The 27,065-nt window shown below is 44.6% G+C and overlaps 1 protein-coding gene across 11 annotated transcripts in view; it reads left to right on the top strand.

The window, feature by feature from the left end:
* Positions 1 to 27,065, top strand: part of raly (RALY heterogeneous nuclear ribonucleoprotein) — a 174,798-nt gene that overhangs the window by 39,899 nt on the left and 107,834 nt on the right. For 5 of the 11 annotated variants that reach the window (XM_090205057.1, XM_090205056.1, XM_090205055.1 and 2 more), the window contains exon 1: positions 8,290 to 10,470. The exons of the other annotated variants lie outside the window; for them this stretch is intronic. In XM_090205057.1, coding sequence (XP_090061183.1) covers positions 10,425 to 10,470 — 46 coding nt within the window. In that variant the 5' untranslated portion in view covers positions 8,290 to 10,424. Of the gene's footprint in view, positions 1 to 8,289; positions 10,471 to 27,065 lie in introns of those variants that run through there. 11 annotated transcript variants of the gene reach the window in all.

Raw genomic sequence — 27,065 nt, 5'->3', positions numbered from 1 at the left:
CTTGCTCCTCCCCTCCTATAGGCAGAAACTCAAACAGGAAGCACCCGTGGTAAGGAGTATATTCAACACTGGTCTGACCAATCGGAATCCACGCTTCAAGAATGTTTTGATTACGCGGACTGGGATATGTTCAGAGTAGCTTCAGAAAATAATATCAACGCATATACGAACACGGTGAATGAGTTTATCAGGAAGTGCATAGGAGATGTTGTACCCAATGTGACTATTGAAACCGTGGATAGATGGGAGCATTCGCACAAAACTGAAAGAGACTGGGAATATGGAAGGATACAAACAGTGTAGTTATTCCCTCCGCAAAGCAATCAAGCAGGCTAAATGTCAGTATAGGGACAAAGTTGAGTCCCAGTTCAACAGCTCAAACACGAGACCTATGTAGCGGCATCTACAGACTATCACGGATTATAAAAGGAAAACCAGCCACGTTGCGGTCCCGACGTCTTGCTTCCGGACAGGCTGAACACCTTCTTTGCTTGTTTTGAGGCTAATGCATTGCGACCGCCGCGCCCATCTATCAAGGACTGTGGGCTCTCCTTCTCTGTGGCCGATGTGAGTACCACAGTCAGTGGCTGGAACTATGACAGCATTGAATGAGTTGTTTTCTGCCATAAGCAACCAATAAAATGCTCACCCAGAGGCGGCGCTCCTAGTAGCCTGGGACTTTAATACAGGAAATCTTAAATCCGTTTACCAAATTTCTATCAGCATGTTAAATGTGCAACCAGAGGAAAAATAACTCTGGACCACCTATACTCCACACACAGAGATGCATACAAAGCTCTCCCTCATCCTCCATTTAGCAAATCTGACCATAATTCTACCCTCCTGATTCCTGCCTTCAAGCTCAAATAAAGTAGGAAGCACCAGTGACTAAATCAATTTTAAAAAAGTGGTCAGATGAAGCAGATGCTAAGCTACTGGACTATTTTGCTAGCACAGACTGGAATATGTTTGAGGAGTACACCACATCAGTCATTGGCTTCATCAATAAGTGCATCAATGACATCATCCCCACAGTGACCGTACGTACATACCCCAACCAGAAGCCATGGATTACAGGCAGCATCTGCACCGAGCTAAAGGCAAGAGCTGCTGCTTTCAAGGAGCGGGACTAACACAGAAGCTTATAAGAAATCGTCAATACAGGACTAAGATCGAATCGTACTACTCTGGCTCTGATGCTTAACGGATGTGGCAGGGCTTGTTAACTATTACAGACTACAAAGGGAAGCACAGCATTGAGCTGCCCAGTGACACGAGCCTACAAGATGAGCTAAACTACCTCTACCCTCGCTTTGAGGCAATTAACACTGAAACATGCATGAGAGCACCAGCTGTTCTGGAAGACTGTGTGATCACGCTCTCCGCAGCCGATGTGAGTAAGACCTTTAAACAGGTCAACATTCACAAGGCCGCAGGGCCAGGCGGATTACCAGGCTGGATCCTGGACTCCCTGTCCAGGTGGTAGGTAACAACACATCCGATACGCTGATCCTCAACACAGGGGCCCCTCAGAGGTGCATGCTGAGTCCCGTCCTGTACTCCCTGTTCCCTCATGACTGCATAGCCAGGCATGACTCCAACACCATCATTAAATTTGCCAATGACAGTGGTAGGCCTGATCACCAACAATGATGAGACTGTTATGGTGCGTGAATGAGGACCCAAAAGCGAATTAACAAACAGAGTTTCTTTAATGATGAACACACGTGGGCTCAGATGGACAGGTAGATTCCGACAGGACAGGACAAGGTTGCAGCAAACACGATGATAGTCTGGTTCAGGCATGAGACACACAAACAAGAATCCGACAAAGACAGGAGCAGAAACAGAGAGAGATATAGGGACCTAATCAGAGGGAAAAAGGGAACAGGTGGGAAAAGGGGTGAATGAGGTAGTCAGAGAAGACAAGGAACAGCTGGGGGAAAGAGGGACAGAAACGGTAGTACGACCAGCAGAGGGAGACAGGGTGAAAGGAAAGGACAGAAAGACACAACATGACAATACATGACAGTACCCCCCCACTCACCGAGCGCCTCCTGGCGCACTCGAGGAGGAAACCTGGCGGCAACGGAGGAAATCCTCGATCAGCGCACGGTCCAGCACGTCCCGAGAGGGAACCCAACTCCTCTCCTCAGGACCGTACCCCTCCCAATCTACGAGGTACTGGTGACCACGGCCCCGAGGACGCATGTCCAAAATCCTACGGACCCTGTAGATGGGTGCACCCTCGACAAGGATGGGGGGGGGGGGGGGGGGAGACGAGCGGGGGCGCGAAGAAGGGGCTTGATACAGGAGACATGGAAGACCGGGTGGACGCGACGAAGGTATCGCGGAAGAAGAAGTCGAACTGCGACAGGATTAATGACCCGAGAAATACGGAACGGACCAATGAACCGCGGGGTCAACTTGCGAGAAGCCGTCTTAAGGGGAAGGTTCTGAGTGGAGAGCCAAACTCTCTGACCGCGACAATATCTAGGACTCTTAGTTCTACGCTTATTAGCAGCCCTCACAGTCTGCGTCCTATAACGGCAAAGTGCAGACCTGACCCTCTTCCAGGTGCGCTCGCAACGTTGGACAAAAGCCTGAGCGGAGGGGACGCTGGACTCGGCGAACTGAGATGAGAACAGCGGAGGCTGGTACCCGAGGCTACTCTGAAAAGGAGATAGCCCGGTCGCAGACGAAGGAAGCGAGTTGTGGGCGTATTCTGCCCAGGGGAGCTGTTCTGACCAAGACGCAGGGTTGCGAAAAGAAAGACTGCGTAAGATGCGACCAATAGTCTGATTGGCCCGTTCTGCTTGACCATTAGACTGGGGGTGAAAGCCGGAAGAGAGACTGACGGAAGCCCCAATCAAACGGCAAAACTCCCTCCAAAATTGAGACGTGAATTGCGGACCTCTGTCCGAAACGACGTCTGACGGAAGGCCATGAATTCTGAAAACATTCTCGATGATGATTTGTGCCGTCTCTTTAGCAGAAGGAAGCTTAGCAAGGGGAATGAAATGAGCCGCCTTAGAGAACCTATCGACAACCGTAAGAATAACAGTCGTCCGGCGATGTGAGACCACGGTCGAGAGGGAATGGGAAGCGGCCTGAGACGGCCGGCAGGAGGGGAGTTACCGGACTTAGTCTGCGCGCAGACCGAACAAGCAGCCACGAAACGACGCGTGTCATGCTCCCGGGTGGGCCACCAAAAACGCTGGCGAATGGAAGCAAGCGTACCCCGAACGCCAGGGTGGCCGGCTAACTTGGCAGAGTGAGCCCACTGAAGAACGGCCAGACGAGTAGGAACGGGAACGAAAAGAAGGTTCCTAGGACAAGCGCGCGGCGACGGAGTGTGAGTGAGCGCTTGCTTTATCTGCCTCTCAATTCCCCAGACAGTCAACCCGACAACACGCCCCTCAGGGAGAATCCCCTCGGGGTCAGTGGAGGCTACTGAAGAACTGAAGAGACGAGATAAAGCATCAGGCTTGGTGTTCTTAGAGCCCGGACGATAAGAAATCACGAACTCGAAACGAGCGAAAAACAGCGCCCAACGCGCCTGACGCGCATTAAGTCGTTTGGCAGAACGGATGTACTCAAGGTTCCTATGGTCAGTCCAAACGACAAAAGGAACGGTCGCCCCCTCCAACCACTGTCGCCATTCGCCTAGGGCTAACCGGATGGCGAGCAGTTCGCGGTTTCCCACATCATAGTTACGTTCCGACGGCGACAGGCGATGAGAAAAATACGCGCATGGGTGGACCTTGTCGTCAGAGAGGGAGCGCTGAGAAAGAATGGCTCCCACGCCCACCTCTGACGCGTCAACCTCGACAACGAACTGTCTAGAGACGTCAGGTGTAACAAGGATAGGAGCGGATGTAAAACGATTCTTGAGGAGATCAAAAGCTCCCTGGGCGGAAACGGACCACTTAAAGCACGTCTTGACAGAAGTAAGGGCTGTGAGAGGAGCTGCCACCTGACCGAAATTACGGATGAAACGACGATAGAAGTTCGCGAAGCCGAGAAAGCGCTGCAGCTCGACGCGTGACTTAGGGGCGGGCCAATCAATGACAGCTTGGACCTTAGCGGGATCCATCTTAATGCCTTCAGCGGAAATAACAGAACCGAGAAATGTGACGGAGGAGGCATGAAAAGTGCACTTCTCAGCCTTCACAAAAAGACAATTCTCTAAAAGGCGCTGGAGGACACGTCGAACGTGCTGAACATGAATCTGGAGTGACGGTGAAAAAATCAGGATATCGTCAAGGTAAACGAAAACAAAGATGTTCAGCATGTCTCTCAGGACATCATTGACTAATGCCTGAAAGACAGCTGGAGCGTTAGCGAGGCCGAAAGGAAGAACCCGGTATTCAAAGTGCCCTAACGGAGTGTTAAACGCCGTCTTCCACTCGTCCCCCTCCCTGATGCGCACGAGATGGTAAGCGTTACGAAGGTCCAACTTAGTGAAAAACCTGGCTCCCTGCAGGATCTCGAAGGCTGAAGACATAAGAGGAAGCGGATAACGATTCTTCACTGTTATGTCATTCAGCCCTCGATAATCTATGCAGGGGCGCAGAGACCCGTCCTTCTTCTTGACAAAAAAAAACCCCGCTCCGGCGGGAGAGGAGGAGGGGACTATGGTACCGGCGTCAAGAGCTACAGACAAATAATCCTCGAGAGCCTTACGTTCGGGAGCCGACAGAGAGTATAGTCTACCCCGGGGGGGAGTGGTTCCCGGAAGGAGATCAATACTACAATCATACGACCGGTGTGGAGGAAGAGAGGTGGCCCAAAAACAGATCGATCAAAAACCCGTATCATCTCCTCCTTAAAGTCCTGATACTGGTTAGTACACTCAGCCCTTGCCTCCCAGATTGCCGTGCCCCACTCACGAGCCCGTCCAGTAAGGAGAGATATGACGTAGGCGACACGAGCAGTGCTCCTGGCGTAAGTGTTGGGCTGGAGAGAAAACACAATATCACACTGGGTGAGGAACGAGCGGCATTCAGTGGGCTCCCCAGAGTAACACGGCGGGTTATTGATTCTGGGCTCCGGATATTCGAAAGCCCTGGAAGTGGCCGGTGGATCGAGGCGGAGATGGTGAACCTGTTCTGTGAGGTTGGAGACTTGGGTGGCCAGGGTCTCAACGGCATGTCGAGCAGCAGACAATTCCTGCTCGTGTCTGCCTAGCATCGCTCCCTGGATCTCGACGGCTGAGTGGAGAGGATCCGAAGTCGCTGGGTCCATTCTTGGTCGGATTCTTCTGTTACGGTGCGTGAATGAGGACCCAAAAGCGAATTAACAAACAGAGTTTCTTTAATGATGAACACACGTGGGCTCAGATGGACAGGTAGATTCCGACAGGACAGGACAAGGTTGCAGCAAACACGATGATAGTCTGGTTCAGGCATGAGACACACAAACAAGAATCCGACAAAGACAGGAGCAGAAACAGAGAGAGATATAGGGACCTAATCAGAGGGAAAAAGGGAACAGGTGGGAAAAGGGGTGAATGAGGTAGTCAGAGAAGACAAGGAACAGCTGGGGGAAAGAGGGACAGAAACGGTAACCTAGTACGACCAGCAGAGGGAGACAGGGTGAAAGGAAAGGACAGAAAGACACAACATGACAATACATGACAGAGACAGCCTGTAGGGAAGAGGTCAAAGACCTGGCCGTGTGGTGCCAAGACAAGAACCTCTCCCTCAATGTGATCAAGACAAAGGAGATGATTGTAGACTACAAGAAAAAGATGACTGAGCAAGCGCCCATTCTCATCGATGGGGCTGCAGTGGAGCAGGTTGAGAGCTTCAAGTTCCTTGGTGTCCACATCACCAACAAAGTAACATGGTCCAAGCACACCAAGACAATCATGAAGAGGGCATGACAAAACCTATTCCCCCTCAGGAGACTTAAAATATTTGGCATGGGTCCTCAGATCCTCAAAAGGTTCTACAGCTGCACCATCGAGAGCAGGGTTGCATCACTGCCTGGTATGGCAACTGCTCAGCCTCTGACCGCAAGACACTACAGAGGATAGTGCGAATGGCCCAATACAACACTGGTGCCAAGCTTCCTGCCATCCAGGACCTCTATTCCAGGCAGTGTCAGAGGAAGGCCTTCAAAATTGTCAGACTCCAGCCACCCTAGTCATAGACTGTTCTCTCTGCTACCACATGGCAAGCGGTACTGGAGCGTCAAGTCTAGGTCCAAGAGCCTTCTACTGCTCTTTAATTACTTGATACTTATCTCTTATTCTTATCCTTTTTTAAACTGCATTGTTGGATAGGGGCTCATAAGTAAGCATTTCACTGTAGGGTCTACAGCGCATTTGATTAATACCTTTAAGTGTGTTAACCGTCGCAAGGCTGCCGGCCCAGATGGTATCCCTAGCCGCGTCCTCAGAGCATGCGCAGACCAGCTAGCTGTGTGTTTACAGATATTTTCAATCTCTCCTTATCCCAGTCTTTTGTCCCCACGTTTCAAGATGGCCACCATTGTCCTTGTACCTAAGAAAGCAAAAGTAATTTAACTAAATTACTCTCGCCCCGTAGCACTCACCTCTGTCATCATGAAGTGCTTTTAAAGACTAGATAAAGGTCATATCACCTCCTCTTCGCTAACCCTCAACACTGGGGCCCCACAAGGGTGCGTGCTCAGCCCCCTCCTGTACTCCTTGTTCACCCATGCCAAGCACGCCTCCAACTCAATCATCAAGTTTGCAGACGACACAACAGTAGTAGGCTTGAAAACCAATAATGATGAGACCGCCTACAGGGAGGAGGTGAAGGCGCTGGGAGTGTGGTGCCAGGAAAATAACCTCTCATTCAATGTTAACAAAACTAAGGAGATGATCGTGGACTTCAGGAAACAGCAGAAGGAGCACCACCCTATCCATATCGACGGGACCACAGTGGAGAAGGTGAAAAGCTTCAAGTTTGTCGGTGTACACATCACAGACAAACTGAAATGGTCCACCCACACAGACAGTGTGGTGAAGAAGATGCAACAGCGTCTCTTCCACCCCAGGAGGCGAAATAAATTTGTCTTAACCCTCCACAAACTTTTACAGATGCACAATTGAGTGCATCCTGTCAGGCTGTATGATCACCTGGTACGGCAACTGCACCGCCCACAACCGCAGGTCTCTCCAGAGGGTGGTGCGGCGTGCCCAAAGCATTACCGGGGGAAAACTTTCCACCCTCCTGGACACCTACAGCACCCGATGCCATAGGAAGGCCAAAAATATCACCAAGGACAAAAACCACCCGAGCCTCTGCCTGTTCACCCCGCTATCATCCAAAATGCGAGGTCAGAACAGGTGCATCAAAGCTGAAACCGAGAGACGGAAAAACAGCTTCTATCTCAAGGCCATCAGACTGCTAAACAGCCATCACTAACACATCAGAGTCGGCTGTCTATAGACATCGATGGATCACTTGCCACTTTAATAATGTTTCCGTATCTAGCGTTACTTATCTCATATGTATAAACTGCACTCCACACTATTCTACGGTATCTTAGTCACTTTTAAATTGTTTACATATTGCATCACTCATCTGTATTGTATTCTATACTACACCGCTGACTGTTAAACAGCCATCTCCAGCACACCATAGGCTGCTGCCTATAAACATAAATTAGGAATTACTGGCCACTTTAAGGAAATGAAACACTAGCCACTTTAATAATGTTTCCGTATCTTGCATTACTCATCTCATATGTATAAACTGTATTCTACACTAAGCCACTATATGTTAGTCCAATGCCGCTCTTACATATATATGTGACCCGATTCAGGAAACTAGGCGTATGTCACAAGTCACGACTTCACAGGAGAGCTGTTTGAACTTAAGAAATATTTGTATCAAAATGTGTTTTTGGCCAGAAATGCCTTCTCAAACATGTGAACTTTCATGTGCCTTAAAACGTCTTAGGGCTGAAAACCCGTTAACGGGATCGATATGACAACAGCCAGTGAAAGTGCAGGGCGCCAAATTCTAAATATTCAAAAATCTAAATTAAAATTCCTCAAACATACATGTATCATATACCGTTTTAAAGGTAGTCTTGTTGTTAATCCCACAACAGTGTCCGATTTCAAATAGGCTTTACGGCGAAAGCACCACAAACTATTGTGTTAGGTGACCACCAAACCACAATAAAAACAGCCATTTTCCCAGCCAAAGAGAGGAGTCACAAAAAGCACAAATAGAGATTAAATGAATCACTAACCTTTGATGATCTTCATCAGATGACACTCATAGGACTTCATGTTACACAATACATGTATGTTTTGTTTGATAAAGTTCATATTTATCAAAATATGAGTTTACATTGGCGCGTTACATTCACTAGTTCCAAAAACATCCAGTGATTTTGCATAGCCACATCATTCAACAGAAATACTCATCATAAATGTAGATGATAATACAAGTTATACACATGGAATTATAGATATACCTCTCCTTAATGCAACTGCTGTGTCTGATTTCAATTTTTTTACGGAATAAGCAAACCATGCAATAATCTGAGATGGTGCTCAGAAGAAATAGTCACAATAGCCGCCATGTTGGCGTCAACTTAAACAAGAAATTATATGATAAATATTCCCTTACCTTTGACGATCTTCATCAGAAAGCAGGTCCACAATAAATGTTTGTTGGGTTCAATAATGTCCGTTATTTATGTCCAAATACCTTCTTTTGTTAGCGCGTTTGGTTAACATATCCAAACTCTCATTCTGTTCAGCGTTACGTCGGACAAAAACTTCAAAAAGTTATATTACAGGTCGAAGAAACATTTCAAACCAAGTACAGAATCAATCATTAGGATGTTCTTAACATATAGCTTCAATAAAGTTCCAACCGGAATATTCCTTTGTGTCTTGATGAGCAATGGAACGCAAATGGATACCATGAGGAACGCGCATGATCAGAAAATGGCTGACTGCCAGTCACCTGATAGATTCTGCTCTCATTCAGTTCCACAACACAGTAGAAGTCTCATTCAAATTTCTATAGATGGTTGACATCTAGTGGAACCACTAAGAAGTGCAACATCATTTATCTCAAGGGGATTTCATTGGGAACTGTGGTGAATACATACCAAGCTCAGATTTCTCACTTCCTGTTTTGAATTCTCCTCATGATTTTGCCTGACATATGAGTTCTGTTATACTCACAGACATCATTCAAACAGTTTTATAAACTTTATAGTGTTTTCTATCCAATACTACAATACTATAATATGCATATATTAGCAACTGAGACTGAGGAGCAGGCCTTTACTTTGGGCAACTTATTCATCCAAGCTACTCAATACTGCCCCCCAGCCATTTTTTTTATTTTTTTATTTTTATTTTTTATTTCACCTTTATTTAACCAAGTAGGCTAGTTGAGAACAAGTTCTCATTTACAACTGCGACCTGGCCAAGATAAAGCATAGCAGTGTGAACAGACAACAACACAGAGTTACACATGGAGTAAACAATAAACAAGTCAATAACACAGTAGAAAAAAATAAAGAGTCTATATACATTGTGTGCAAAAGACATGAGGAGGTAGGCGAATAATTACAATTTAGCAGATTAACACTGGAGTGATTAATGTTCAGATGGTCATGTGCAGGTAGAGATACTTGTGTGCAAAAGAGCAGAAAAGTAAATAAATAAAAACAGTATGGGGATAAGGTAGGTAAATTGGGTGGGCTATTTACCGATGGGCTATGTACAGCTGCAGCGATCAGTTAGCTGCTCAGATAGCAGATGTTTGAAGTTGGTGAGGGAGATAAAAGTCTCCAACTTCAACGATTTTTGCAATTAGTTCCAGTCACAGGCAGGCCAAATGAGGTGTGGCTTTAGATGATGAGATGATCAGTCAGCTACACCTGCTGGAGCGCGTGCTATGGGTGGGTGTTGCCATCGTGACCAGTGAACTGAGATAAGGCGGAGCTTTACCTAGCATGGACTTGTAAGACGTTTTAATATCAAACTTGTATACCATCTGTAAATACTCATACAATTGTTAAATTACGAGCCTAGTTGGTTTAGCCACAGAAAAAGTGAGCAACCTTCCCACTAGTCATGATTGGCTGAGATAATGAGTGGGTTGGACATGCCGAGAGTTGAGTTTGAATTGCTCTACCATATAGCACGCGTCTGTCTATTGGAACTGGTCAGTATGTTTAGGTAATCATGTCAAATGCGGCTTTAAAAATATATATATACTGAGTAGTAAAACTGTATAAACCTAATGTCAAGTGTACTGTTAGCTAGCTAACGTTGGCTGGCTCGCTAGCTAACGTTATGTGTATGCTCTCCAATTTCTGGAGGACCTTGTTTTGAAATTAGTGGAATTCGAAAATGATAGCTAAGGAGATGGAGAAAACACCAGTCTGGATTACATCGTCAAACTAAGGCAACCATGCATGGCATCAGACAGGAGACGCACCCAACCATGATCTATACTGGTAAGATTTTCAGATTTTACATGTTTCTAATTTTGACAGAAAGTAGTTTCATTTCAAATGTACTGTTAGCTAGCTAACATTGGCTGGCTGGGTCACTAGCTAACGATATGTGTATGATCTTATTCTTCATATCTCAGACACATTTGCTTATAGCCATATAACCTGGTTGGTTAGCTACCTTCAGAGTCATGCAGGGTAGTAACGTCATGAGTTGTGATTATGGTAAAAAAAAATTGCTAGCTAGCTACATGTCTTAACAAAAGACTCCACTCTAATTTTGACAAAGTATTTTTATTTCAAGTTCAGGTGTACTGTTAGCTAGCTGGCATGCATTAGGATTTATTGTTTACCTAGCTAGCTATCTAGCTACATATCTTAACAAAATACTCTCGCCTTAGTGTGCCAGAGCGCAGAATAACATGCATTTTTGATCGCTTGAATATGTCCGGTGTCAGTAAACATCGGCAACCAAAGCATAATTAAATTGTTGCCAATTGCACAGTTAGTCACCAACGCTCTGTATAACATGAAAAAAAGACTAATCCAGCTGTGCTAGGGTGAGTAAAATGGTCAGAGTGGGGTGTTCTCTCATTATGTGTCTGGAAGTAGCTAGCCAATGTTAGCCAGTTACCTTGGGTGCTTGACTGTAGTTGTGAGGTCAGAGCTTTCAGAACAACACGACTTATTCTCTCTGTCTTAGATGTCTGGAAGTAGCTGACAAGTTAGTACAGAACGGTTGGATCAACCCTTAAAGAGATGGGTGGGGCTAAGGCTTAAGAGGGTGTGAACAATGCTGAATGGGTGTAGACAAAGAGGTGCTCACCAATAGTAGTACCAAAACATTGAAAGACAGTTTTCTCAAAAGTGAATTTACAAGATGATCAACTTTCAAAGCATCATTTCTTTCCCATTGTTTCCTCAAATGCAGCGGATGATATACAATTTTGTAGCTCTGAGTCTCTACTTTTATCCAATATAAAAAACAGAGAAACAAGAAATTCAAATGTTGCTACATAAGACTGAATCCAGGTGGTGAGTCATATATTCTTAATCCATTCCTTACTTAGATGTATCTGTATTTTGGGTATATGTTGTGAAACTGTTAGATATTAATGCACTGTCGGAGCTAGAAGCACAAGCATTTCGCTACACCTGCAATAACATATGCTAAACACGTGTATGTAACCAATACATTTTATTTGATCTCCACGTGACCAGGAAGTACGAAGCATACAGTTTGGGGTGGCAATACAGCACTTTAGTGGTTTTATACTTTCTTTAAAGACCTAGCAATACAGTACCAGTCAAAAGCTTGGACACACCTATTCATTCAAGGGGTTTTTATTTATTTTTACTATTTTCTTGTAGAATAATATTGAAGATATCAAAATTATGAAATAACACATGGAATCATGTAGTAACCAATAAAGTGTTAAACAAATCAAAATATGTTATATTTTAGATTCTTCAAAGTAGCCACCCTTTGCCTTGATGACAGCTTTGCACACTCTTGGCATTCTCTCAACCAGCTTCACCTGGAATGCTTTTCCAACAGCTTTTCCTTCACTCTGCAGTCCAACTCATCCGAAACCATCTCAATTGGGTTGAGGTCGGGTGATTGTGGAGGCCAGGTCATCTGATACAGCACTCCATCACTATCCTTCTTGGTCAAATAGCCCTTACACAGCCTGAAGGTGTGTTGGGTCATTGTCCTGTTGAAAAACAAATGATAGTACCAATAAGCGCACACCAGATGGGATGGCGTATTGCTACAGAATGCTGTGGAAGCCATGCTGGTTAAGTGTGCCTTGAATTCTAAATAAATCACAGACAGTGTCACCAGAAAAGCTCCCCCACACCATCACACCACCTCCTCCATGCTCATCCGTTCACCTACTCTGCGTCTCACAAAGACACGGAGGTTGGAACCAATAATAAAATAATTGAACTCATCAGAGCAAAGGACAGATTTCCACCGGTCTAATGTACTTTGCTGGTGTTTCTTGGCCCAAGCAAGTCTGTTCTTCATATTGGTGTCCTTTAGTAGGGGTTTCTTTGCAGCAATTTGACCATGAAGGCTCCTCTGAACAGTTGATGTTGAGATGTCTTTTACTTGAACTCTGTGAATCATTTATTTGGGCTGCAATCTGAGGTGCAGTTAACTCTAATGAACTTATCCTCTACAGCAGAAGTAACTCTGGGTCTTCCTTTCCTGTGGCGGTCCTCATGAGAGCCAGTTTCATCTAGCATTTGATAGTTTTTGCGACTGCACTTGAAGAAACTTTAAAAGTTCTTGAAATTTTCTGCATTGAGATTATAGTAAAAATAAAGAAAAACCCTTGAATGAGTAGGTATTTCCAAACTTTTGACTGGTACTGTATGTTTTATATTTCTAAGACACTTATGAATTGTAGACTTTTAAAGAGTGACTTCCTTTGAAAACTACCTATGTGGCATCAACACGAGTCAGAAACAGTTATTCTAATGTCAAATAGTACTACAAAGTGTAAATAGGATAATTTTGTCCATGAACGTCAGTCTCGTCTAAAACAGAGTTTGGAACACCAACAGGTAAATGAAGGATGGGTTTTGATTTGACAATGTCCACTTACCCACTAACATGGGGTGAACAACTGCGGTGATTGCTCTCTATCCAATAGCATAGACAGTGTCAGACCCGCTCAATGTCACGCCTACTCCCGCTCCTCACCTCTGGCGTAATATAATAACCACCGGTCCTGGGATCCATCTTTACGCACACCTGGCATCAATCATCGGGCACACCTGGACTCCATTACCTCACTTATTACCTCTCCTATATCTGGCACTCCCTTAGGTTATTTCCTCAGTCAGTATTGTTTGTGTTTTGTGGCTATATGTGGCTCATGTTTGTTATATTGTTCGATGTTCTGTTTATGATTAAACTCACCACTTGCTTTCTGACTCCCGGCGTATACGTTGCGGAATACTGACTCCAACAATGGAAGCAGCAGGAAAACAGAATATATCCCACATGGTCAATGCGTAGGGATACCTTCTACGTCAACACCATGACCAGCTGGCACAACTGGAGAAGGCTATAGAAAAGGCTCTTCGCAGTGTGCATCTTCTTGAACATGCCCGGGCAGTGTTATGGTCAACTAGCGGAGGATACTCTACAACCAGTAGACCCAGCGAGCCAGCACAACAGCCCATTCAGCAACCCGCTCAGGTCAGCGATGCCAGTTTGTCCCTCCCAGGATAAATATGACTGTACCACAGAGAGGTTCAAGGTTGCCACGGTTATTTCTCTGCTGACTGGGCAGATGTTGGAATGGGCCACGGCCGTTTGGGAGAGAGGAGAGGAGCTAGAGAGGAGCCTCATATGAGGGGTTCATGGCTCTGTTCAAGTGTCTCCTCGATCATACCCAGGAGGGCAGAGAGGGGGTTGAGCGCTTGCTTCAATTACAGCAGGGTGACCAGACGGCTGACGAGCACACGCTCACCTTTCGGACAGTAGCAGCATCCAGTGGATGGAATGAGCCTGCCCATATGCTATTCTGAAGAGGTCTGCGCGAGGAGAGCCAGAAGGAACTGGCCTGTCAAGACGACAACCTCTCCTTGGACGCACTCATTGCAATGGGAATCTATCTGGATAACCTAATTTGGGAGTGTCGGTACTCATCACTTCTTTCCCTCCCTCAGTGAACACTGGATCAGAGCCTGAAGGTAGGGGTCACACACCTTCCCACGGCAGAGCAATGCAGACGGAGACAGCTGGGGCTCTGTCTGTATTGTGGTCAAGGAGGGCTCCAACGGTGTCCGGCACTTCCTAATCCGGTATCCACAAGAGGAGAGGGATGGTCATGTGATCTTCCACCTCCTGGGGCAGGAGTGAGTTCCATCTTCATCACTTTCTGCTAAACTCTTTTTGGTGTCCATCACACTAGTTGACTGTCTCTCAAGTACTGTCTACAGCGTTAGTGGATTCCGGTGCCGTGGGGAACTTTATTGACCAGACCCTTGCCTCCTCTCTTAACATCTCATACCCACCCTCCTCTCCTTTCCCGGTTCAAGCCCTAGATAGTCGGCTATTAGGATCCGGAACCATTACATCACTCACCCTCACCGTGGAGTCCATTCATCAGGACTAGTCACCTGACTAGTCACCTGAATGCCAGAGGACCTGCTTCCGCATCCCCTGTGGTTCCACGTCGGTTGAGAGTCCTATGGTTGCCCTTCAGCTCAACATCTCAGAAGTTTACCAGGACCTGCTGGAGGTATTCTCAAAGACCCATGCCACCTTTCTTTCTCCTCATCGCCCCTGGGACTGTGCCATCTACCCTCTGTTGGTGGCTGAGACCCAGGCCATGAAGGATTACATCCAAGAGGTGCTCCAACAAGGTTTCATCCGCACAGCCACTTATCCTGCTGGTTTCTTTGTGGCCAAGAAGGATGGAGGGGTACGTCCATGTATAGATTACAGAGGACTCAATGAAATCACCACAAGGTATCGTTACCCTCTCCGTTGGTGGTGGCAGTCTAGAACAGCTCCGCCAAGCCCAGTTCTTTGCCAAACTGGACCTGCGGAGTGTATACAATCTCATCCGCATCTGGGAGGGGGATGAATGGAAGACTGCGTTTAGCACGATGTCTGGTCTCTACGAGTACTTGGTGATGCCATTTGGTTTAGCCAATGGTCTGTCAGTGTTCCAGGCATTTGTTAACGAGGTGTTCAGGAACATGCTCGGACGCCAGGTGGTCGTGTATATCGATAACATCCTGGTCTACTCGGCTACGCTGGAGGATCACATCACAGACGTTAGAGCAGTCCTGGAATGCCTCCTGGATAACCAACCACCTGTTCGTCAAGACTGAGAAGTGCCAGTTTCATCAGAAGGCGATCTCCTTCTTAGGCTACCAAATCAGCCCACAGGGAGTGAGGATGGATGACCAAGAAGGTAGATGCGGTCAGGTCATGGGCAGTACCAACCATCATAAAGGAGTTACAACGTTTTTTGGCGTTTGCCAATTTCTACTGCCTTTTCATCAGGAACTTCAGCTCATTCACCACCCCTCTCACCTCAAGGGTGGTCCCTGTAGGTTGGTGTGGAGCCCAGCAGCTGATGCGGCCTTCTGTCTACTCAAGGGACATTTCCCCTCACCCCCATTGCTCAAACACCCAGATCCCATTATCTCCTTTTGTGGTAGAGGTGGACACTTCAGAGGTGGGTGTGGGGCAGTTCTGTCTCAACGCCAGGGTAATCCACAGAAATTGTATCCATGTGCATATTACTCTAAGAAACTGGCCCCTACAGAGAGGAATTACGACATCGGCAATCGAGAGCTCCTGGAGGTGAAGTTGGCATTAGAGGAGTGGAGACACTGGCTGGAGGGCACCAAGGAACCATTGCTCACCGACCATTGGAGCCTGGAGTACATGCGGACAGCAAGGAGGCAGAATCTGCACAAATCAAGGTTGGCCCTTCTCTTCACAAGGTTTGACTTCACGCTGACCTATCACCCAGGTTCAAAAAACGCCAATGCCAATGTCCTGTCTCTACGATTCGGAAGACGGTCCTGTCCAGAATGCACCTATATTCTCATCCTCCCAAGTCATAGCTCCTGTGGTCTGGGATGTGGATATGGCCATTCGCCAGGCTCTGGAGAGGGAGCCCACACCCACTAACTGTCCTCCTGAGTGCATCTACATTCCCATGAGGATAAGGGATCAGCTGCTGACCTGGGCACACACAGCTTTCGTCACTGGACATTTCTCGCACTACCCAATCCATCTCTGAGAAGTACTGGTGGTCCACCTTGGCGCAGGATGTCACTCATTACGTGAACTCCTGTTCCGTATGTGCCCAAACCAAATCCCCCCCGACCGCTCCAGTAGGAATACTCCTTCCCTGTGCCTCAGCGTCCCTGGTCCCATTTATCCATTGACTTTGTCACAGATCTCCCCTCTGACGGTTGAGGATAGATTTTCAAAATCCTGTTTAATCCCACTTTCTGGTCTCGCTACTGCTCAACAGGTTATGAGGCACTATTCCAGCAGGTCTTCCGGCATTATGGCCTTCCGGAGGAAATCGTCTCCGACTGTGGACCTCAATTCACATCACGGGTATTGGGAGCCTTTATGGAGAACGTACGCCCAGAACTCGCTACGTCACTCTTCCACCAAATTGACCCCCTTCCAGCGTTCTGTGTTTTCAACTGGCCCTGGCTCTGTGGACCCCAGGCCAGACTGAAACTCCTGCTGTTGAGTGAGCAGAAGGTGAGCAGAAGTGTGGAGCGACGCTCACGTGAGACTCCAGTGTGCCGTCCACCATCAAAAAGAGCAGGCAGACTGTCACCGCAGTGAGACCCACGTGTATCACCCTGGGGATCGTGTCTGGCTTTCTACCAGGAACCTCCCACTTCGCCTGCCCTGCAAGAAGCTGAGCCCCCATTTGTAGGGCCGTTCATATCTCCCTTCACAGGCCGGTGGTTCATGGTCCCCCACCTGATGTTTTCCCCCACAACACCCCTCCAGGAGGGGTCCGTCCTATGCTGTCAGATTTCTATTGGACACTGTATGTCGTGGGGGTAGGCTCCAGTATCTGGTGGACTTGGAGGGGTATGGCCTAGAGCAGCGGTGTTGGGTTCTGGTGGAGGACATTCTGGATTCCAACATCATCCGTGATTTCCACCTTCGCCGCCATCCCTCTGGCCGTTTTTTTTGAGGGGTGGGGGGGTACTGTCACATCTACTTCCACTCCTCCCCTCCGGCGTTTGACGTCACCGGTATATTAACCACTGGTCCTGGGATCCATCATTACGCACACCTGCATGTCATCAGGCACACCTGGACTCCATTACCTCACTTATTACCTCCCCTATATCTGACACTCTCTTAGTTTCTTTCCTCAGTCAGTATTGTTTCAACTTAATGTACGTAAACCTCTGACCCACTGGAATTGTGATACAGCGAATGAATCTGTCTGTAAACAATTGTTGGAAAAATGACTTGTCATGCACAAAGTAGATTTCCTAACCGACTTGCCAAAACTATAGTTTGTTAACAAGAATTGTGTGGAGTGGTTGAAAAACGAGTTTAAGGACTCCAACATAAGTGTATGTAAACTTCTGACTTCAACTGTAGCTGGTAGCTTGAAATTGGCATGTGAGCTATCTAAACTAATATCTGACTAACTCGTAAATAAGTTAACAGGCTTCATGCTTTGTTGGCCCATATACTCCCACTTCATGAAGATGGCGACCTGTGTGACTAATAATTTAATTTAATAATTTACATTTCCAAACTCTTGCCTTGTTAAAATATTTTTAACTATGAAATGTATTCTAAATGATCATCAGTTGATTTTCAGACCTGGTCATAGCACTATTTATGCTACTTCTATGGTTTTAAATTTGATTAATTATATGAATAGGAAGAATACTGTGGAGCTCTTTTTTCTGGCCTGTCTTTGACATTGTGGATCACTCATTACTTATTCAGAGACTTTCATCCTGAACCAGCCTGCATGTAGCTTGTTTGAAAATGATTGAAACCTGATTTTTCTGGACAAAACAAAGAGTGTCCCACGGGGATCAATTCCAATGTCTGTTTCTTTTGACTATTCCCATAAACCAATATTATTAATCTGTAAAAAAAACAGTCTGACCAGGCTAGTTCGGAGCTTCAATCTTCCTTTATTGTATTCCAAAAAGCTTTTGTTAAACTGAAACTGGTAGTTAATGCAGGTAAAACCAAGTGTATGTTATTTTCCAAATCACGTAAAAATGTATCTGATTTAGTTATACATACATACATACATTGGATGGTGCCTTCATCGACCTTGTCCCGCTTATAAATATCTAAGCAGTTGGATTAAGGATTTCCTTCAAAAAGCATGTTGAGTTTGGTTAGAAGTTAAGAAATTAAATGTGCATATTTTATAGGAATAGGTCATGCCTTTTGTTAAATAACAGAAAATAAATAATTCAGTCGACATTCATTCTAGTCTACGATTATAGCGATATCATCAATATATATACAGTATATCGTCAATGCAGCTGCCACTGTATTGAAGCCACTGGACGCAGTTTATCAAAGTGCATTATGTTTTTTGGGGGGCTCCCAAGTGGCGCAGCGGTCTAAGGCACTGCATCTCAGTGCCTCAGGCCTGCAGGCTGTATCACATCTGGCCGTGATTGGGGAGTCTCACTATGCACAATTGGCACAGTGTCTTCAGGAGGAGGCTGTCATTGTAAATAAGAATTTGTTCTTAACGGACTTGCATAGTTAATTAAATGTTTTTAAATAAATGTATTACGGGCTATAGTTTCAGCACACATAAAGTCCTCTTCCATAAACTACCACCGTACCTAACTTCTCTTACCAACACATACTGACCAGCTCAAATAGACAAAGGCATGCTAAACTCAGCAAACAAAGAAACGTCCCTTTTTCAGGACCCTGTCGTTCAAAGATAATTCGAAAAAATCCAAATAACTTCACAGATCTTCATTGTAAAGGATTTAAACACTGTTTCCCATTCTTATTCAATGAACCATAAACAATTCATGAACATGCAGCTGTGGAACGGTCGTTAAGACACTAACAGCTTACAGACAGTAGGCAATTAAGGTCACAGTTATGAAAACTTAGGACACTAAAGAGGCCTACTAACTCTGAAAAACACCAAAAGAAAGATAGCTTTCTTGCTCATGAGGACTGCAGATGTGGCCAGCGCAATAACTGTGAGACGCCTAAGACAGTGCTACAGGGAGACAGGATGGACAGCTGATCGTCCTCGCAGTAGCAGACCATGTGGAACAACACCTGCACTGGATCGGTACATCTGAACATCACTCCTGTGGGACAGGTACAGGATGGCAACAACAACTGCCCGAGTTACACCAGGAACGCTTGTCCCTCCATCAGTGCTCAGACTGTGCGCAATAGGCTCAGAGAGGTTGGACTGAGGGCTTGTAGGCCTGTTGCAAGGCAGGTCCTCACCAGACATCACCGGCACCAACGTCACCTATAGGCACACCATCGCTGGACCAGACAGAACCCCACTCCCCCTTACCTTTTGTGTTAAACAACCAATGGACGATTTGCAATGACATCTCAGTAGGAAACCTCCTTAAAGGGGCCCCATGAAGAGAGGGGAAACTAAAAACAAATATTATTTCAGCTCCGTGACAATAGCGAGCAATAGCGAGACAGAGAGACGCAAATTTGAGGAGGCACCGACATCTTGTGGGAACATTTTGGATTCAGCGTTCAATATGATGACGAGGGTAAGAAGACCATAAACAAACAAAGTACACTCTGCAAGCATTGCTTTGCCACTGTCGGCTACTCGAGTGGAAACACTTCTAACATGATGTGTCATTTATGTTGCCATCATCTGGCTGTATCACTTGCAGGTGGAGCTGGAGCAAGGAGAGTCCACTCGTTAGCGAAAACATAACAATCTCTCGCTGCTGCCTTCCAACAACAATTTGCGACAAATTCAGAAAAACATAAAGAAATAACGAAAGCAGTGGGAGTATTCATAGCCAAAGATTGGCAGTGGTTACTGACTCGGGATAGCATCACCTGATGAAAGAAATTGAACCACGTTACAATGTCCCCTCCCGCACACATTTAAGCAGCAAAGTAATTTCCAAACTCTATGAAACATCACGGAGATAAACTGAAAACAAATTGACACAGACACTATCTAGCTCTCTCCACTGGTAGTTGGACCTCCAGAGCAACTCTAAGCTACCTCACTGTGACGGTTCACTATGTACTGGATTGGGAGATGAAGAGATACAGGTTGTCAAAGCTGAGAAGCACTTGTGATTTTAATGTTTTTCTACCCTTGATTTATTTCATACAGTAGAGACAGAAACCAGGCCTAGTCAGTCATGCTGCCATTTTTCCGAATGGGACATTTTATTTATCTATAGGCAAAATAAAGACTTAATTGTTTAAAGGGTGGTGTTTTTATTTTTTTCTTAAATATAAAGATACCGAAACCGTACCTTTACCGCGGCCCACAAACCGTGATGCCTACCGAACCGTGGGACCACTGTACCCTTGCATCCCTAGTGAGGACCTTAAGGAAGAATGTGTTTATTTCTGATGATTCTATGGTTGATCTTGTTTCTTTTTGTTTTATTTATGTTTTTTGCTTGCTTATATATTTTATACGTAGGTTAACTACGTATTTTCACTATATTTTGTAACTTTCCCAAGGTCGTTGCTGTAAATTAAAGTAATATCAGTAAACACAGCTGGTAAAATAAGGAATAAATATAAATAAACATCCCACATATGGTGCTTATTAGGCTAATATGCTAGCATGCTAATCCCCTCTCAGCCACTTGTGAGGGATGGTAGGTGACACAGGAGCTCAGCAGACCTAATTAATGGATCTGCAAAGCAGGCCAGAGTAAATGATGATCACAGGAGAGCTGTACTCTTGTGCTGGTGTGTTTGTGTTTGTCCAACTGGAATGAGCAGCGCTACATGTTTCCCCAAATGGATTGAAAAGACTTGAAAAGGTGGTTTGATCTTCAATAACAAGTGACTTGTGACTTAAGGGCCATGGACTCTTCGCATTCGAAATTCAATATGATACAGACAATTGCATTCTGCCCTTTCTGAAACCGCACAACTCAACTTACTGTTAGCCTTTCTCCAACCTTGTAGGGACCCCCATCAGACCATCATAGTTTAATGGATTATGTGAGTGACATTAAAGTAATTTACCATCAGTAGGCTACTGTAGTCCTCCTTTAGCAAGCTCCTCAGTTTCTGCAGGTGACCTACATTATGTTATGCTCTTTGAGTAGAGGGTGCAAATTTGGGAAAATCCTGTTTCAAAGATTTAGAAAACAGTGGTTGTGTTTTTCACAATGGACAAATGTCTCCACGTGTAGCACATTTATTTGTTCAGCCTAAATTGCGTTAAATGGGAACGCTGAAACAGCTTTTTTTCCCATTAGTTTGCCTGAGGACTGCTTGCCGACAACTAACATCTTGTTAATTATGGCACATGAGCAAAACACCAAACAAAAGACCTTAAGCTAATGTTTTCAATTAGGGATTTTATTCACACCATTAGGTTATTTTTAAAAGTAGGGGTTCCTCTTACCCAAGAGTTAACTGCTAATAATAGCCTTTCGCTTTAATGCCAAACGATGCTAGCAGTTGCAGTTCAGAACAATGCAAATTAAGGAGTGATACAGCCTCTTCTTTAGGTTGGTGCATGCAGGCATAGGCATCTGTTGCCAAATTTCTGTCTTATAGAACTGCCACAAATAAAACAGCAAAAACATTTGAACATTGCTAATACACTAGCCTTGGGTTACAGTAGTTAACAAAGTTGAATGTAAAACATAACCGTCTAGGTCACAAAATGAACATGAGTGGTAACTTAAACAGAATCAGTAGTCATACTAACTTGATTGCATTAAGTAATACTTTTACACAATTCCTCGTGTGTATCATAGCCTTTGAACTGAAATGTCTGTCATCTTGCTTGATTGGTCATAACAAAATCTTCAGCTACTTAGATATGACAAATAAAGAAGCAATTTGCATATACGGAAAATGTTGCACACCTTGCATTTTACTTCTGGTGGATCCCTGAAGAACGGAGGCAAGAGGTCATTCATTTTTAGATCAAACGGAGCTTGACTTATCCTCAGTTCATACTGTACCATTTCTTCTCTAACTGCCTAAAAAAGAAACCCTTTATACGGTTCTTCCTCTTTAGATGAAATATGTTCTAGTTTGCTGTTGGTTTTAGTGACTCTAGACTATGTTTTTGCTGAGGCAGTGAAATCACAAACACTGTTAATTCCAATGTCATCATACAAAGAGTCTAATTTCCTAAGTACTGGACTCAATTTCAAGTTGTAGTCTGATATCAAATAAATTAATCAGAAATGCAGAAACTCATTTGGATTTGGAGAGAAAGTAATTAGGCCTACTATGTCTATGACCATATGATGAGAATGTGGAAGACCCTGTGTTGATATGGCATGGCTCAAACATCAATACATTTTCAGCTACCCTTCCTTATTGTTTCATTCAACCCCTGACGTCTCTCAATAGTTAGCTCCCTCACCACTTTCAGTGGGGCTAGGATTAACAATTGTTTCAATCTTGTAACATAAATATAGTGCCTTCAGAAAGTATTCATACCCTTTGACTTATTCCACATTTTGTTGTTACAGCCTGAATTCAAAATTGATTAAATATTTTCTTCTCACACAATACCCTATAATGACTAAGTGAAAACATGTTTATATATTTTTTTGCAAATGTATTGAAAATTAAATACAGAAATAACTCATTTACATACAGTACCATTCAAAAGTTTGGACACACCTACTCAAGTGTTTTTCTTTATTTTGACTATTTTCTACATTGTAGAATAATAGTGAAGACATCAAAACTATAACACATATGGAATCATGTAGCAACCAAAAAAGTGTTAAACAAATCTAAATATATTTTATATTTGAGATTCTTCAAAGTAGCCACCCTTTGACTTGATGACAGCTTTGCACACTCTTGTTGCATTCTCTCAACTAGCTTCACCTGGAATGCTTTCCCAACAGTCTTGAAGGAGTTCCTTTACTTCACTCTGAGGTCGGGTGATTGTGGAGGCCAAGTCATCTGATGCAGCACTCCATCACTCTCCTCCTTGGGCAAATAGCCATTACACGGCTTGGAGGTGTGTTGGGTCATTATCCTGTTGAAAAACAAATAATAGTACCACTAATCGCAAACCAAATGGGATTGCGTATTAATGCAGAATGCTGTGGTAGCCATGCTGGTTAAGTGTGCCTTAAATTGTAAATAAATCAAAGACAGTGTCACCAGCAAAGCACCCCCACATCATCACACCTCCTCTTCCATGCTCACGGTGGCTACCACACATCAAAATAAAATCACATACACGTGTTTAGCTGAGGTTATTGTGAATGGTCTTGAGATGCACTTGTTCTGACCTCGCCTTCTGGATGATAGCGGGGTGAACAGGCAGTGGCTCGGGTGGTTGTTATCCTTGATGATCTTTCTGGCCTTCCTGTGACATTTGGTGCTGTAGGTGTACTGGAGGGAAGGTAGTTTTTTTTTTTTTTTTACCTTTATTTAACTAGGCAAGTCAGTTAAGAACAAATTCTTATTTACAATGACGGCCTAGGAACAGTGGGTTAACTGCCTGTTCAGGGGCAGAACGACAGATTTGTACCTTGTCAGCTCGGGGGTTTGAACTTGCAACCTTCCGGTTACTAGTCCAACGCTCTAACCACTAGGCTACCCTGCCGCCCCAGTTTGATGTGTTGGACAGACAGCACCACCCTCTGGAGATGACTGTGGTTGCAGGCAATGCAGTTGCCGTACCAGGCGGTGATCCAGCCTGACAGGATGCTCTAAATTGTGCATCTGTAAAAGTTTGTGAGGGTTTTAGGTGCCAAGTCACATTTCGTCAGCCTCCTAAGGCGCTGTTGCGCCTTCTTCACCACACTGTCTGTGTGGGTGGACCATTTCAGTTTGTCAGTGATGTGTATGCCGAGGAACTTGAAGCTTTCCACCTTCTCCACTGCGGTCCCGTCGATGTGGATAGTGGGGTGCTCCCTCTGCTGTTTCCTGAAATCGGTATTCCTCTTGTCCAGATGGGATAGGGCAGTGTGCAGGGCGATGGCGATTGCATTATCTGTGGCGCTATTGGGGTGGTAAGCAAATTGAAGACGGGTCTAGGGTGTCAGGTAAGGTACAGGTGATATGATCCTTGACTAGTCTCTCAAAGCACTTCATGATGACAGAAGTGAGTGCTACGGGGCAATAGTCATTTAGTTCAGTTACCTTTGCTTTCTTGGGTACAGGAACAATGGTGGCCATCTTGAAGCATGTGGGGACAGCAGACTGGGATAGGGAGAGATTGAATATGTCCGTTAATACTCCAACCAGCTGGTCTGCGCATGCTCTGAGGACGCGGCTAGGGATGCCGTCTGGGCCGGCAGCCTTGCGAGGATTAACGCACTTAAATGTCTTACGTCGGCAACGGAGAAGGAGATCCCACAGTCCTCGGTGTGGGCCACGTTGGTGGCACTGTGTTATCCTCAAAGTGCGCAAAAAATGTGTTTAATTTGTCCGGAAGCAAGACGTCGGTGTCCGCGACGTGACTGGTTTTCCCTTTGTAGTCCATGATTTTCTGTAGACTCTGCCACATACATCTCGTGTCTGAGCCATTGAATTGCGACTCCACTTTGTTTCTATACTGACGTTTTGCCTGTTTTATTGTCTTATGGAAGGAATAACTACACTGTTTGTATTCGGCCGTATTCCCAGTCACCTTGCCATGGTTAAATGTCGTCATTCCCGCTTTCAGTTTTGCGCGAATGCTGCCATCTATCCACGGTTTCTGATTAGGGTAGGTTTTAATAGTCACAGTGGGTACAACATCTCTTATACACTTCCTGATAAATTGTAGGCATCCCAGAAGTTGGAGTAGCAGTGGTCAAGTGTTGTAGCAGTGCAAGTACTGCAGTCAATCTGTTGATAGAACTTCGGTAGCATTTTCCGCACATTTACTTTGTTAAAATCCCTAGCTACAATAAATACCGCCTCAGGATATATGGTTTCCAGTTTAAATAAAGTCCAGTGGAGTTCTTTTAGAGCCGTTGTGGTATCAGCTTGAGGGGGATCATCTGTTCACCTACTCTGCTTCTCACAAAGACACAGCGGTTGGAACCAGAAATCGCAAATTTGGACTCATCAGAACAAAGGACAAATTTCCGCTGGTCTAATGTCCATTGCTCGTGTTTCTTGGCTCAAGCAAGTCTCTTCTTCTTATTGGTGTCCTTTATTAGTGGTTTCTTTGCAGCAATTCGACCATGAAGTCCTGATCCATGCAGTCTCCTCTGAACAGTTGATGTTGAGATGTCTGTTACTTGAACTCTGTGATGCATTTATTTGGGCTGTTATTTCTGAGGCTGGTAATGAACTTATATTTTTTTGACTGCACTTGAAGAAACTTTAAAAGTTCTTGAAATGTTGTGCATTGACATGTCTTCTTGTCTTAAAGTAATGATGAAATGTTGTTTCTCTTAGCTTATTTGAGCAGATCTTGCCATAATATGTAATTGGGTCTTTTACCAAATAAGGCTATCTTCTGTATACCACCCCTACCTATCTTGTAAAGGTGAATTGTCCTTGGATCAGACGGCCTTCATAAATGGACATTTTGGGCATACTTTGACTGATTTAATCGGGAAAAATACCCAATTGTGATGTTTATGGGACATATAGGAGTGCCAACAAAGAAGCTCGTCAAAGGTAAAAAAATGTTTTATATTTTATTTCTGCGTTTTGTGTAGCGCCTGCTACCGCTAAATCTTTTGTTTAGGTCTCGTTCAGGTATTTTGGGGGGTGCATGCTATCAGATAATAGCTTCTCATGCTTTCGCCGAAAAGCATTTTACAAATCTGATATGTTGGCTAGATTCACAACGAGTGTAGCTTTAATTGAGTATATTGCGTGTGTGTTTTAATGAAAGTTTGAGTTTTATCGAGTACTATAGGTGGCGCTCTGAAATTTCCGCTGATTTGGTTCCTGTGCAGGAACCAACATCCGTAACAGATTTAAGAACAATTCTAGAGTGTCAGCTTAAGACTTACAGAAATCTCTGGAACATGCTAACATCTCTGTTGACGAGTCTACGACACGTAAAACACTAAACAAGAATGGTGTTCACGGGAGGACACCACAGAAGAAGCCACTGCTGTCCAAAAAAAACATAGCTGCATGTCTGAAGTTCGATGTTCCACAGCGCTACTGGCAAAATGTTCTGTGGAAAGATAGCACTACAGTTGTGTCTTTTGGAAGTGAACACTGTCGTGGTAATTTCCTGTATTACTAAGTGAAAGGAGAGTTTACAAACCACACACAAGTCAGAGTTATACTTTAAACTTCATTGTTTAATAATATGAGCTTCACCATAGCCCTTTGACTCTCAGATCAATTCAGTGTCGATAAATGAATTCTGAGAGTGTCAACATAATGGTAACTGAGATCTTTTATAGCAAAGATCCACCCCTCTCAACTCACAATGATGAACCACAGGTCTTAGGAAAACTGCACAAAGGAATAATTTTACTTGAGAGAGGAGTATCCCATAGCCAGAGAGCATTAGCTATAAATTATTGTTCAGTTTGCTCTCTTAGACGAGGTTCTACTTCTCGTTCTTGGTACTTCCTATTACCAAAACATTACCTCATCCAATGGCATATATCAATTGTCAATTCTAGATATTCCCATCTCTAATACAACCACTCCTGGACAAGCTCACGGAGTAGTGAGCCTCTAGGTCAGGGGTGTCAAACTCAAATACCCAGTGGGCCAAAATGTAAAACCTGAACAAAGTCACGGGCCAACATTGAACAAATTAACCTTTTAATATGGACCCAAACAAGTTTTGCTTTAACATTGAATATGGAACAAGCATCGCTTATTACCATACAATATATCATTTAATAGTGGAAACATGCAAAATCCAATTTCAAATGAAAAAACACATCAATGGCATTCATTTATTAAATAAATAAAATTTAAATAA

The sequence above is a fragment of the Oncorhynchus mykiss genome, chromosome 17 (assembly GCF_057628025.1).
Source record: "Oncorhynchus mykiss isolate SJ-2025 chromosome 17, ASM5762802v1, whole genome shotgun sequence".
Classification (NCBI taxonomy): Eukaryota; Metazoa; Chordata; class Actinopteri; order Salmoniformes; family Salmonidae; genus Oncorhynchus; species Oncorhynchus mykiss.
The sequence above is the reverse complement of the archived record's forward strand: the minus strand, read 5'-3'. Positions and strand labels throughout refer to the sequence as shown.